We start from the raw sequence: 14,549 nt of genomic DNA on the forward strand, positions 1-14,549 counted from the left end.
GTGAGAGTGGCAGAGCCAGCCCAAGGCATAAGAAAGCTGTGCAGTTTCTTAAGACCCACAAATTAACAGGCGGGCAACATGAGGCAAAAAATTACATACAACATCCAAGATTATTGTTAATGTGATGTATATCAAAATTATTTTTCATGTTGACAGTGCACTAAGGGACATTCAGCACTGTAGTCCTCTGCTGGTTTAAAGACATTGGGAAATTCAGAATGGCTGATAAACTCTGTATAGGTTTAACTTAGCATATGTACGACAAACTGTTTTTATATGGTCAGAGTTCTGACTTTAAGTGATTAGTTGGAAAATTCGACCTCCAAGAACAAAGAAAATGCACCATAAGTTTCGGCTACAGTTGCAATGTTGTGCCAAGAATCGGATCAGCTCAGTCTGCTTTCTTGATTTGCTGATGTTCACCTCCAGCTCTTCACCATCCAGAAAGTTCTGGGTCCTCTTCCTGCTGAACAGATGAAACTCTTTTACAACAACCCGCGATTTCATGGAATCAGGGTAGGAAACACGAACAGTCTTCCTCCCCCTCCTTTTTCCCTTCCTTTCACTTTCTCTTCCTTCCTTCTTCTTCTTTCATTTTGTCCTCCCTCTCTCCGCTCTTCTCTCTTATCCTTGTCTCTCCTGCCCGTTCTTTCTGTCCGTTTCATTTTTGTGGCAGTGTTTCCAGCACCATGACTGAGTGGATTGCTATGACTCATGAGATAGGTGGTTGGTATTCAGCTTAGCAGCAAGAGAAAATGTCCCAGAAGGCTGAGAAAAGCTACGCGTTTGTGAATGTGTGTGCAAACTCAGTAGTTTGTTTAGTGCGATCCATGTCATAAGAACTGAGAGTTACTTTTCTCTTCTTTTTTTTTTTTTTTTAATGGGGAGGAACATTTACTTTGTTTTGTGAAGCGTAATATGAGTCTAAGAAAAACAAACAACAAACCCATTATTGAGGATGAACGTTTTATCCAGGATCTTTTTTTCCTGTGCCAGTTTCCCACAGTTACCCATCCTCAGACTTTGGAGAGACGGTACCAGGGAATTATGAGTGGTTTGATGTTGGATTTGATGAAGGTAAATTTACACTGAAACATTCATATTTTCCACTTGCAGTAAATTTTCTTCTACAGTAAATGTGTTATTCACTAGATTCAAAGAATTTTTTGACCTATTGCTCCAAACATCCGTTTTTGCTTCTGTTTTTCCATCAGAGCATGTTGCTGCTGAACCCTACCGAGCGTTTTCTAACCGAGCAGTGTTTGAACCATCCTGCTTTCCAGCCTTTGAGGCAGGCGGAGAGAGAAAAATCTTCTCCTGCTTCTCCAAACCCACCACGCTCGTCCAAGAGAAAAACACACCACCACGGAGAAAATACAGTCCCTACAAGGTAAGCTCTCTGTCATTTACATAGAGCGACAAAACCCAACTTGTTACAAACTTCATGTTATCGTGATCAATTTGAAATGTGACTGGAATTTATTTATTTTGGTAAATAACTAGAGATAGAAATTATGTAAAGATAGAGATTACTAAATTAAAGCTGTAACTCACTTAATTCTCAATTCAGGCTAGAAATGTCTAAAATCACATTTTTATACATTTTAAACCAGAGTAGGTCAGTTGCATTGCAATCCAGACATGTTACCATGGCAACACAACATAGGGAACAAAGATTTGTGTTCAAGAAGAAAAATGGTTAAAATTGGATGGCTAAAAGGAATTTAAAAGTTGCTACAAGGGCGTGACATTCATTGTTCAGGTTTTAGCATATTTTTCTGGGGTAAATATAGATAATGAATCTGCACTGTAAGATTCTCGTGATCGTCCAGTGTTTGACAGGAAGCGATCTTCACAGGTTTGCACTACCGTAAGCCATTGTCTCTTTACTTCACTATACAGCTAGTGAAAAGTGTTCACCTTTTCTCAAACACTTTCCTAAGCAAGCAAGCGAGAGCACGTTGGCTGCAGCCACCAGCTGATATAGAGTTAAGGTGAGTTGCAGAGCAGGTGTCAGCTGCTGAACGCTCTGTGCAAAAAGTTGTTGAAATGAGGGCAGCAGGTGGCAAAATTGTACAGCAGGCGTCAAATATACACTGAAAGAAGAAGTCAGTTGAACCAAACTAATTGAATTGCTTCAATTGGTAACAAGTTTAGTCAATTAAGTTTATCCAACCCAATTAATCAAGTTTATCAAAAGTGTACACTTTTGAGTGTACAATACAAAGACTATTTGGGTTGTAGTTTATGTTATGGACTTATTTACATTAATCTCACTTAAAACTCTAAATTGGATAAACTTAATAAATTGAGGTTTTATGATCATAATATATTGAGGTGGTCAGATGTAGGATATGAAACTACGTCTGACTCAGTTGTTTCAAGTAAAGTCAAAGTAAAACGTTTCTTTAAGTTAAAGATTTGTAACTTTTCAGTTAATTGAACACAAAAAGGAAGCTGCCATGATGAAAGCAAAAGAATTAAGTGAGATTCATGTATATAAGTCCATACGATGATCTAAGAAGTTACAAACTTCACGCGTCTCTCTGGCCCTCCAGGAGTCACAACAAGAGTTCAAGTCGTCGATCAACCAGCAAGGAATGTTCCAGCCTCCCTCGCCATGGAGACCTGCATCACCTCAGCAATGAGAGTTTCCTGAATGGCAACAAACCGGCTCCATCTAGTTTAAGTCCTACACTCCACCCGAAAGTCCAGTACATGTCCCAGACCCTAAATCGTTCTGCCTCGTCCAACAAAGATCTGGCTAACAACAACCTGCCACACCTTCTCAGTCCCAAAGAGGCAAAAAACAAGACAGAGTTTGATTTCAACTTGGGGCCCTCAACAAAGCTGTCAGATCAGGGACATGGGGCAAAATACACCCACAGCAAACCAAGCTCGTCTCGCTCTCAGCAACAGCAGCAACAGCAGCAACAGCAACAGCAGCAGCAACAGCAGGCCAGCCGGCACACCTTCCTGGAAAACAAAACCAACACATTACAGTCTGGAGCAGAAAAACAACATGGCCGCCATGCCCACAGCATGGCAGACTCTGCACACGGATCCATGTCGTCCTCTTCTAAAAGCTCAGCTTCTTATCTGAGCCTGTCCAAGAGCCACGGGGCTCTTAGCGACGCCAAGTCTGTGGGGAACCTCAGCGATGGTCGACTTCACCCAGACGACCCAAACGCAAACGGAGCAGCCGTTGTAGGACCCAGTGCCCGTTTCTTCCCTGCCAGCTGTTTGGACCTCAACGCCCCGTCGGGTCTTCCGGGACCCCCCGGCAGTCCCTCAGCTAGACACAGTGACCGATCAGGACACAGCCCCGCTTCCCGTAGCAGCGTGAATGTCCGTATGGAGAGCAGCACGTTGGACTCCTCATCGAGACACAAGTCCAGACACAAATCGTTGGCTCCAGGTAAGTTTAGATGGAGAAAAAAAAAATCTGCTTTCATTCCCATGAAACGTTTGAATATTAGATCTTAAAATATTTTAGTCAGTACCATGACTACGGTATGTTTCTACACTAACTCTTGTCCACAAAACAATTTCATAAAAATCCAAAATGTTTGCAGTAATCAAGATGGTCATTAAAATATTCAGAAATCCAATGGATGAAATAAAACCTGTACTTTTTGCATCATCAAATTGAATATTAGTAGATCAAATGAGGCAGTTGTTTCAGATATTATATGAAAACCACTTTAGAAGCCGCAGTCGATGGCAATGCCAACGTAGCGCTCCTCTTTATTCCCCAGAAGATGCTGGTGCTCCAGAGCTCCTAGACCCAGGAGGACCGGCGATGCCCAACACTCACACCCTGCCTTCACCCCACGAGTCATATCACTACGGCCTGGGCTACACGTCCCCCTTTTCCTCCCAGCAACGGCCTCAGCGCCACTCCATGTACGTGAGACGGGAACGTCACCGACCACATGGGTGTGAGGGGGTCATGGCGGGCCTGCCGCCACCTGGCCAGGCCATACCGACTCGGGCCAGCAGCCTCCAGCTCCTCTCCCCACAGCTGCAACATCGTACCAACCTGACTGGACATTCAGTGAGCTCGTCAAGAGAGGACTGCACCGACGACCTGACGAGGGTTAGTGACCAACAAGTTCTGGGTGATTTATGGCAGGAAATGAGAGCATTCACTCTGAGAAAATGCACACAGAGGAAGTAGAAAGATCTTTCATTGCAATAGCATAATATAACTCTAAAATGTTTAGAAGGACATAAATAATATAGATTAATCATGTTTTTTTTATTTTCAATTAGTCTTTGAAAATTGTTCATATAATCAGTGACTTTATAGCAAACACAATTATTTCTCCATGGATATTTGTTCTCCATCAAAAATAAGGTTACAGAACAAAAGACTGGATTTTCAAAATGTCTTGGTGTGAGATTGTGCTACTAAAGTAAAAGATGACATTTAAAGGTGTTTTGCTCATATTTTAGTGTTGGCAAACATAAATCAAAATTTCATCCTTTTTTAAATACAATAATGTGAAACACATTTGACATGTTTGAGTTTAATGGAAGCTTCTTTATCTTTTGAGGAAGGAAGTCCATGTTGTTCATGGAGCTCTCCAGCTGCATTTCAAACTCACATCTGCATGAAGCCAGTCGCAATCGGCAGATGTGGCAAAAATAATGCAAACATGATTACATTTCTTTAAATGAAGTGACTCCTGCTTATTTGAAACACAGTACACGGGTGTTAAAAAAAAACACCCATGAATGTTTTTGGTTTTTGAGAGCAAGCAACAAGTTTCTGCGTGCGTGTGTGTGGGTGTGCTGCGCAAGCTGCTGTGTGTGTGTAGGGACTGTCACTGTCACATTGTCATTGCCTCTGCATCGCTCTGCTTTTCCAGTCTGCTTTGACCAGCACCTGTCCGTCTTCTCAACAGAGTGAACAGCCCCCTAAAGACATGAGCCACCCTTGTGCCCCCATCAAAGACTCTACGAGGGACAACTCCGCTGCTTTTCATACACAGCGCTCTAAAAATGAGGTCCGACCCTCTGATTCCGCCTTACCACCAAATAGCTCTTCTCACTGTCAGGGCTCATAGGCTTTCCCCTCCTCCCCCCAACAGCTTCACTGCACGTTGTCGCTGTTTTAAATGTAATCTCACTGAAAAGCTCTTAGACTGTCCTGACTGTCTTGTGAGGTGTGCCAGGGAAAATGATACTGAATAACAGTCGATGATAAATAAGATTATCAAGATGTAAGAAACTGAAGAAGTTTGTGTGTGTACGTGCGTGTGTTTTTTCTGCGTGGTGTGTGTGTGTGTGTGTGTGCTTCTTAGGTCGGTATGTATCATGACCCTCACGGTGAGGATGCAGGTTCCTCCAAGGAAAACCGGATGATCTTCACTGAGTCCATGCCTCGGAGAGTAGGCAGCTTCTACAGAGGTAAATCCTGTTGTTACACAAAATGTAGTGCAGAATAAAAAATAAAAAAAAAAACACATTAAAATATGATTTACATCAATGACAAATAGGGTAAATAAGCACAAATTAGCAAAATATGTTGCTTTTCCAGCAATGGTGTAAGGCTACTCTTCAGTAGTCAGATTCTTGTGACAGTGAAGTGACAGTATTAATTAGCCCTATAAGTGTTGAAAAATAATAATAAAAAAGACAATCTAAAAGTAAGTCATGAAAATGGAAAAGTTGAGTTGTAATACTTGAAGCCACATTTCTTTAGTCTTGGTCTTGTATTGGCTTCGAACATGCTGGACTCAAGACCACAGCTGAAAAATTTCTTCTTTTTTTTTTTTTACAGCAATTTAGAGTGAAACCGCCAGCTGCAATCAAATGCAACCAACAAAGTTGTTTTTGTTTTATTATTTGAACTTTACAATGCCGCAACCTGCGGCTCTATGTGCTGAGCATGAGAAGATGAGAGGAATGAGAAAACAGCAGGGAGAAACATTTTCCAGTGCAAATATATGGCTGATTTTCTACCTGCACAACATGCAGAAAGAAAGAAGGTTCAGTGAGTGAAATCCTCCCCCTCAACTTACTCTGCCTGCAGCTAATGGCAAGTCAGATCACGTTTAGCTGGACATTTTCAGGTTGGTCTGTTTAGTTTGGATCCAGGGTATTGGTTAGTTTGACAACAGGCTTCTATGGTCAGATCTTCTTTAAGTGTTATATCAATAATCTTGTCAATTGTTTCTAATTGGCGGCATCTTGGTCTTGGATTTGGCCTCTCTCTCCTACAGTCTTGGTTGTTACCTCCGTCAAAGTCTTGGTCGTGGTTTGGGTCTGCTCTGATCTTGGTCTCAGATTGTGGTTTTGACTACAACACTTCATAAAAATACTTCACAGATACTTTCCACCCAATTCATTTTATGTTCCTGGTTAATCATGTTGAGAGTTGTGTGCTGGTTTGTATTCATATTTGTACTCATGCTGGATATATATTTATTAATTTTTTTCGGTTTTTGCCATTTTAGTGGAACAACTAACGCGTTCCTCAAACTGCTTTCTAAGTATTTTCGACTCCACAGATGAACCATTCGCTTCAGACACAAACATGCCTCACTGTAGTGTGAAAACACGCGCCGTCAGTCAATTTCTTCCCCCCTTGTTTTTCTTTAGTCCCTTCCCCCAGACCGGATAACTCCTCTTCTTTCCACGAAGGTGTTGGTCAGGGAAGAGGGCCTGGGGTACCCGTCGTGACCGGTGATCCAGGCGGCATGGTGAACCACTCCAAACGCCAGATGGCTTTTGATTGGTAGGAATTCATACGCTGGCAACGTCTTGTTGAAGCAAACATTACAGCCGATCTGCACACAGACCCTGAGAGGCTAAATGTAACTTTTCATTCTTTTACCTGCACCAGCTGCAAAAAATGTTGTTTGCAATCATCCTGGTAGTTATGTGGAAAAGAGCTGGCAACAGATGCAAAGCACTGATAAATGGAAATGCTTTCTTTTCTTTCTGTCTGTCATTAGCATTACTTAAGATGTATTAGAGTTTTCATTGTTGCTTAGCTCTGTTGCTATTTATTAGCTGAATTAATGAAAACATACCACAGAATACTTTTCTGCAACATGACATTTATTTGCACTTATTATGATGACAGCAATGCTAGAAAAAAGTTTTTTTCATAGGCACAAAATACAGTATTTACATTTTTTAAAATTATAGAGGCATCCTTTTCAATTCATTCTTCTTTTTTCCTTTCTTTATATATATATATATATATACATATATATATATATATATATATATATATATATATATATATATATATTTGTGCTATACCAAAGCAGATAAATCTTTGTTGTGATTTATTCCTAAGAGTGTAATTACAGAAGCCCTTTTCCACATGTGCTCTGCAGGACTGCTGCAGAAGCAATGGTCATGAATCCCCCAGAGCCCATCAAAGAGAAGCAAAAACAAGGCTTCTTCAAAGCCATTAAAAAGAAAAAGAAGAAGACACAAATAGTAAGATTTGCAATTCTGTCAACCATCACGTCATCCAAAAAAAGACCCACCACATTTTTTTTGTGGATTCTGTGTTGTTTTTTTAGTATATTTAAGCTCTCAAAAACTGATCTCAGCCATCATCAATGTGTTCAATTCCTGTAAGAATGATTAGTGACATTAATCACTGAGAGTCCCAAAGGGTAATTCTGATTTGATATGAAAATGGTATATTGTGTGCAATCATTTTTAATCATAATAATAATAATAGACTGCATAGGTTGAAAACCAGGGAACTTAATGAAAAGCAATCACTACAAGCACTCAGATAATCAGACAACAGTTCTTGTAAAGCTCTGGCTCAGTAAAACACGTTGTGCTGTTCAGCCGTGGGACAGATTTAGTTTGTTCTATTTTCTATTAACGTCTTTTCATGCGATGTATACTATTTCTGTCATGTCCATGCGTTTGTTTTTTTAGATTTTTCAACATTTTCGCCAACAATTTCTTAGAAATGGACGGAAAATCGAAACGTTCTTTGCCGGCAAAAAGTAGGGGTTAAAACAAACATCCAAACAATAAAATGTTTTTATTTCTATTGTTTTTATCTCTCTAAATGAAACTTTTGTGTCGATATTACTTGTGTCCTTTAGTGTCTAATCAAGGATGATTGTGGATCAGCTGCTCTTCCTTTTACCATTTCTCCTCTATTTGCTGCCAGAAGATTGTGTTGAAAGTTTGTGGCTGTGCATCTTTTCCTCCACAGACGGACGTGGAGGACAGAAGGAATCCGAGCATCAAGAAAAGCCTTTTCCCCCTTTTTAGCTCTAAGAATAGCTTAAAGCACAACTCAGCTGGAAAAATCCTACCTGTAGTTGCCTCGCCTATGGTACAGCATCAGCCTGCGGCACCCTACCCTGCCTCACCAGTAATCTAACTTCAACTCTACAGCTGCATGTTAACTGGCACGGCTCTCACGCCACAATGACAAACTTTGAAATCTTCCTCAAAAGTTTCAAATTCCACATTGTGTTCTAGTTTGAGGGGATTTCAAATTATTTCTTTGCAAGCTTAAACCCGTAAGCGTTTCTTTTGTGTGTGTGTGTGTGTGTGTGTGCATCCATTTGTCCTGCTAATATGAATGTTAAAATGCTGTCGCACTAATTCATGCTGCAGTGCATTTTGCTTGTGAGGCTGGCGCTTTGAAAATCACAGTATCATGATGGTCTTTGACATTTTCAGCAAGACACATCTATGGTCATTCTTTGTAAATTTGTCGCATCCGGGTAGCTTCAATGTACTCTTGTAACTTTTTGTCAGACAACATGCAATTCAGGATGTTATGATATAATGCAATGTGGATTTGAAAAACACACATTGCAATCAATATATTTAAAAAAACGTACTTTAAGTTTTGGAGCAACATGCAAAGAAATATTCCCACTCATTGACATCTTTTGAATCCTATTATGTGAGAGCCAGAAACTTCAATTGGTAGAGCATATTTAAGATGTGGAGGAAATGAATTGTTTTTCATTTTTGAATCTCTTTTTTAACCAAAAATGTGAACTGTAACTAGATGTAGGTTCACATGTTTCGCAGTGTGGGTGGTGCGCTAGTTTTCCTCCAAATGTTTAGCTTTAGTCTAATGTGACCAGAGCATCTTCCTAAACATGTCGCTGAGTCAACGACACGGTTTGCGACAAACGTTATACGGTACTTTTAAGGTTCTTTTTTCCTGCCACTTGCCATATAGACCTGATTTGTAAGGTTTTTAAAGCTGTTGTCCTCTCAGCCAACATGTCAGCTTAGTTGGACAATCAAGTTTAGCTTCTCTACAACTTCTTCCCAATTTATTCTTTGCTTTAATTGCACAAAGGTGGAGTCTCACTTCTGAAGACGATTGAATCTTATTTAGGGGTATCAGAGTAAATATTGCTGTTGGCAGTGACACTGACAGAAAAGTGCTGTTGTCCTGAAGAAGATCCATGTTTTAAAAAAATATTTAGCATATTTTCATAGTGATTAAAGTTGGAATTTAAGAAAGACTAACAGCTAATATAGACTTGATACATTTATCACAGAATTAGCATGAGTGCATTTCTTGATAATTTCATTTTAGGGACATGCCATCCTGTAAACTGCTTGTTCCAGTTGAAGCACAATAACCTTAAAATGGAAATATAATGTCATCTAAATGTTGATGAAGTGGTTTTTGAACTCCAATGCCTCAGTGTGTCTTCAGACACACAAATGAGGCCTTTGGTTAGAATAATTATCATTTTACTCTCAAGCTGGAACATTGCACAGAAGGTCTGTTTATGCAATAAGTGGGTCAAAAAGTTTTGACAAGTTTTCATTTGGAATTTGGAAAGAAAGTGTTTGTTTGGCAGCTCTGTGACTTGTCTGTTTCCTCAGATAATCACCCACAACCCATACAAACTATCATCCAGAAAGGGCTTTATGTGTGTTTCCAGGGTTACCAGCCCTCTGAAACTGTCCTTTTATTAGCTCACAAGACATTGAGTGGTTTCAAAGGCCAGGAAGATGAGGCTTGTCAGCTTTCTTAAACCCTGGCAATGAATAGGGAGTTATCACTGATCATCATCGTCGTCATCACCTGTTTGCTTTTACGTTGTCAGCTACAAGGGTGCATGTTGAACATCACCAGATTGTGGATGGCATCTCATTGAGTTCAATAATATTCCAGCAACGCTGCGACAGAGTAAAAATATTGGTTTTCAACACTAATCTTCCTTCTTTGATTTTCAGGTTACTGGGAATGGACAGGAACACCTTTCCCTTCAGAGGAGCTCCAAGTCGTCCTCTCACCACAGCAGCCGACGGAAAAACCGCGAGCAATCCCGGGACAGAGACCGCGACGGGGAACAGAGCAGGGACAGAGACCGGGACAGGGACAGGGAGAGAGACAGAGAGCGGGAGAGAGAGAACAAAAGAGGGAGGGAGAGGGAGAGAGGGAGGGAAAGAGAGAGAGTCTCCGATTGGCCGCCAGACAAGCCAGTGGACTCCCACTCTCAGGTATGTGACTTTATCAAAAACAGTCCGTAACTCCATTTTCAATAAACATTTAATTGAAATTTACTCAGAAATGGAAGCGTTTAATATGTTGAGTTGAAATTAGGAAATTGTTTAATTCTTTTTATTGTGCACTTATTTTGAATTTCTTCTCCCACGTGTGTCCTTAAAACTTAGAGATACCAAAAACTAGAGAGGTTGTTTCATGCTAATGCTGAATCACAGCTAAGAACGCTCATTGGAAAAGGGCACATTTTATAACAAACTCTTCAAAGACACAACAGAGCGACTGAGTAACGTGGAAGAAAAATAAACTCTCATTTTTTTGTGAGGAATAAAATGACTGCCTGTTAGCTGCATGATTTTAAACTGCTCTTTGTTACAAAAGATTTGAAAGGATTTGGAGACGCACTGAATGGCAGCTCTATTCAGCCTGTCAGTCTGCTTTGAAAACAACTATTCGACTACGGCTGTCTCTGCCTGAGTGGAGAAGGCCAGTGATAAGTAATTTTGATATTCCACCTGGAATACGTGGGAAATGATCAAAAATAAATTTAAATTGGAAATCTTTACTTAATAAATGCTGCACTGTCATGGCTAAAGAGAAGCAAGTAGATCTTTGTTTTAGTTGTGCAGAAGTTTGAAGCCAGTGTCTTGGATGTGCATGCATATGTAAGGATGTCATTACTTCTGGTTAGTAAGAACAGATTTGAGAGAAAAACATATGAAAACCACCAACCCTTGAATGGCTGAAAAATGTCTTCATGAGACCTAGATCAACTCTTGACTTAAATCAAATTGACACATTGAGGCATAATCCTAACCTAACCCTGTGTGACAAACAATTCTGAAATTCTTATTTTTTCCTTCTTTTTTTGTCAAAGATATCTTTGTCTAATATTAACATTTGTGTGATGACCTAGCAAAAGCAGAAGACGTTTGTAAGGTGATAATAATTTGCAGAACACTGAACACCGTTTCAATTAGTTTGTTGTGATGGCAAAACCACAACATCTCTCAAATTGTTTGTCTTTAATATTGTACTTATACAATGTTAGATACATATTGTATGTTAATACGTCTTGACAATATTAAAGGTCAAGCCGTTTGTTAAGTTGTCTATCAACTGTAAGCCTTTCTCTTATTCCAGAGCCAACCTCTGAAGTCTCTACGTCGACTCCTTCACCTCTCGCCTTCCCCCTCAAACCAAGGGCAGCCTCCTCCTCCGCCTCCTCCGGACCTGCGCTTCCAAGCCCCCCTCCCCAACCCGCCTCAGTCCTCCTCCAAAGCCGGCTACCCAGAGGGTCGAGGGCACACGGAGAGCAGGGGCCACTCGGGGATGAGCAGCTCAAGCCAGGCAAAGAACCGCAAGGCCAGCTACACCTTACCGGGACAGATCGAATCCAGCTGGCACGTGTCGGCTTTACAGCGGGTGGAAGGCGCTCAGTTTACTCCAGAACAGCTGGGCATCAAACCGAGTCAGAACGGGCCAACTTTTACCCGAGCATCCCGCACCAGGATGCCAAATCTCAACGATCTGAAGGAAACAGCCCTGTAACATCCCCCAACCTCTCTGACCTGTCTCCGTCCTTGGAGCCTGGCCACAGACATCGTGGTACCCTGGTAAAAGTTAACAGAAATATAGTTATCTGTTGATTCTCGTGTCTCTGAAATCTACAAAGACCGGACGCAAACAGGCCAGACATCAGTAAGATGGGACTTAACTTAAGACAAGGAGGTCCCAGTATCTTCTCTGGATGTCGGCACCACATCAGCTTATTCTGCTCACATCAGAACAAGCAGATCTTTCCTGTCAAGGAGACACTGCCTGTGTGGCCTCTCTGCCGCCACCTTCTGCTTACAGAGCGCTACTGCAACGATTGAGAAGCCGCTGTCGCATAAGTGGCCAATAAACTTAAAGGTTTTACAAGCACTGATATTTGATAACAAAAAAGAGTGAAAGATTTATATCAATATTATTTATTAAATATTTATTTGTTTTAAATTCAAGGATATAAGCTATAAATGACACAGTATGTAGGTTATATGGGAATAATATTTAAAAAAATATGTAGAATTAAATGTGTAATTGCAAGAGCTTTAGTTTCGACACAGAGAAATGAATAGATATTTATGTGTTGATAATAATGTCAAAAGGAGTATTTAATAATGGTGAATGTCTTTTTATGTTGAATATGATGATGTTAACATATGTTATGTTATCTTATTTTTACCCGTTTTTATTTCATCAAATTGTAAACAAAGAGAAAAAGAAAAACTACTGAAAAGTGAAAAATCTCTGACATTAGATGTAGTACAGATACGACCATCACCTTCATGACATTAGTTGTGAAGTTGTGTGATAATTTGGGACATTTGTAGACATTGTTCGTTAGTAGATCAACCAGAGGGTGACAGCTCCACGTTGTGCTTTCAGTACACTGGAAATACAAAGATCCAAAGTGTACACACCCTTGGTAGGGAGAAAACGCCGCGTTTTTGTGGCATAAAAATTTACCATAATAAGTAGTTTCAAACTATTTCCACCTTCAATTTGATATACATGCTAATACAGTTCAATCAAAAAGCAAACAATAAAAACCTGCTTATGGAAGTGTGTGTTCAGTTGGAGTCAGACTTAGCTAAGACACCTTTTTTATTGAGTTTCAGCATTTTGTCTGGTGTGAGCATATAACTACACCACATCTTACCAAGGTCATATTTGCTAAATCTAAATGGCAAGGGCTGTAAATATAATTAATTCCAGGGTTTCCCCCAGAAAACGTGCTGAGCCCAGAGCTTTGGATGCTATAGGGCGGCCGTCATCCAGCCAGCCGTCCTGTTTTTGAGTTAAAATAATATTTAAAGTGAAATTTGAAAATTTCACTTGATAGTTATTGGAAGACTAACCATGAACTATAAAGTCTTTAAAAAAGGGCAATGATTAAAAAAACTAAAATAAAAAAACAATGCTAAGCCTGGTGGGGGCACAAGTGAAGCCTGGTGGCCGGCCAGGCTTATAGTGCACTTTGGGAAACCCATCCATCCATCCATCCATCCATCTTCTTCCGCTTATCCGGGGTCGGGTCGCGGGGGTAGCAGCTTCAGAAGGGAGGCCCAGACTTCCCTCTCCCCAGCCACTTCCACCAGCTCCTCCGGAGGAATACCAAGGCGTTCCCAGGCCAGCCGAGAGACATAGTCCCTCCAGCGTGTCCTGGGTCTTCCCCGGGGTCTCCTCCTGAAAACTTTGGGAAACCCTGAATTCAAAATTTTAGGGTTTTTTTTTTTTTTTAAGTATTTAGCAAACACTTGAACATTTTAGGTCTAAACTAGCTGTTATTTGGAACTGGAAGCAAAGCTGGAAATGAAATCATGAGTTCCAGATTGAAAAAAGTAAGCCCACAGCATGATGCTGCCAACACTATGCTTCACTGTGAGTGTAGTGTCATTTTAGTGATATGCAGCTGCATTCTTCTTGTGTTGAACATGACAAGTGTTTGCTGAGAAATAGACTAAAGAGAGTAAAGCTGAGAATGCTGAAACTGAATAAGAAAGTGTTTCTAAAAATGTTGAGTTTGCCAGTTATGACAGATTTGTCTTATTTTTTTCTTTTTCTCTCTTTAACTTATTAAATTGTATATATCACATTGAAGGTGGAATACTATTTTTTACGATTATATATGGTCAGAATTTTTTTACATCATCTACTCATGTCCTACTTCTGGTGACACTGTTTTTTGAATTTACCCCCAATTTTCTGTCTTTTATCAAACAACCAACAGCTCTCCAGCTTCATGCTGCCATCTTGGGTTTGCCTACAACCTTCCTATGAGGCAACAGGCGTCTTTGCTCATGTTAACCTCTGGAACTGAGACATATGACATACAACTCTGAAGATTGTTTCAAAAAGGCATACCTCACTTACAGCCATTAAGATCTTACAGGATAAGTCTGGGTATACTTTTATACTGTCATTCTTGAAAGCAGAAACTTTGTAACTCTGGGCATTGTCTGAACACAGGCTTCACGTTGTTCAGTTTATAAATGAATTTGTTAGCAGAAATACTGTATAT

General features: G+C 40.3%; 1 protein-coding gene across 9 annotated transcripts in view; it reads left to right on the forward strand.

Moving 5' to 3' along the window:
- Positions 1-14,546, forward strand: part of cdkl5 (cyclin-dependent kinase-like 5) — a 34,742-nt gene extending 20,196 nt beyond the window's left edge. For 2 of the 9 annotated variants that reach the window (XM_044102135.1, XM_044102143.1), the window contains exons 10-20: positions 430-516; positions 997-1,077; positions 1,215-1,390; positions 2,559-3,418; positions 3,759-4,099; positions 4,911-5,012; positions 5,310-5,415; positions 6,610-6,745; positions 7,356-7,461; positions 10,213-10,479; positions 11,627-14,546. In XM_044102135.1, coding sequence (XP_043958070.1) covers positions 430-516; positions 997-1,077; positions 1,215-1,390; positions 2,559-3,418; positions 3,759-4,099; positions 4,911-5,012; positions 5,310-5,415; positions 6,610-6,745; positions 7,356-7,461; positions 10,213-10,479; positions 11,627-12,034 — 2,670 coding nt within the window. In that variant the 3' untranslated portion in view covers positions 12,035-14,546. Of the gene's footprint in view, positions 1-429; positions 517-996; positions 1,078-1,214; positions 1,391-2,558; positions 3,419-3,758; positions 4,100-4,910; positions 5,013-5,309; positions 5,416-6,609; positions 6,746-7,355; positions 7,462-8,206; positions 8,369-10,212; positions 10,480-11,626 lie in introns of all 9 variants that reach the window. The other 7 variants (XM_044102085.1, XM_044102102.1, XM_044102112.1 and 4 more) reach the window with 7 other exon arrangements.
- The last annotated feature ends 3 nt before the right edge of the window (positions 14,547-14,549 follow it).

Source organism: Gambusia affinis, linkage group LG02 (assembly GCF_019740435.1).
Source record: "Gambusia affinis linkage group LG02, SWU_Gaff_1.0, whole genome shotgun sequence".
NCBI lineage: Eukaryota > Metazoa > Chordata > Actinopteri > Cyprinodontiformes > Poeciliidae > Gambusia > Gambusia affinis.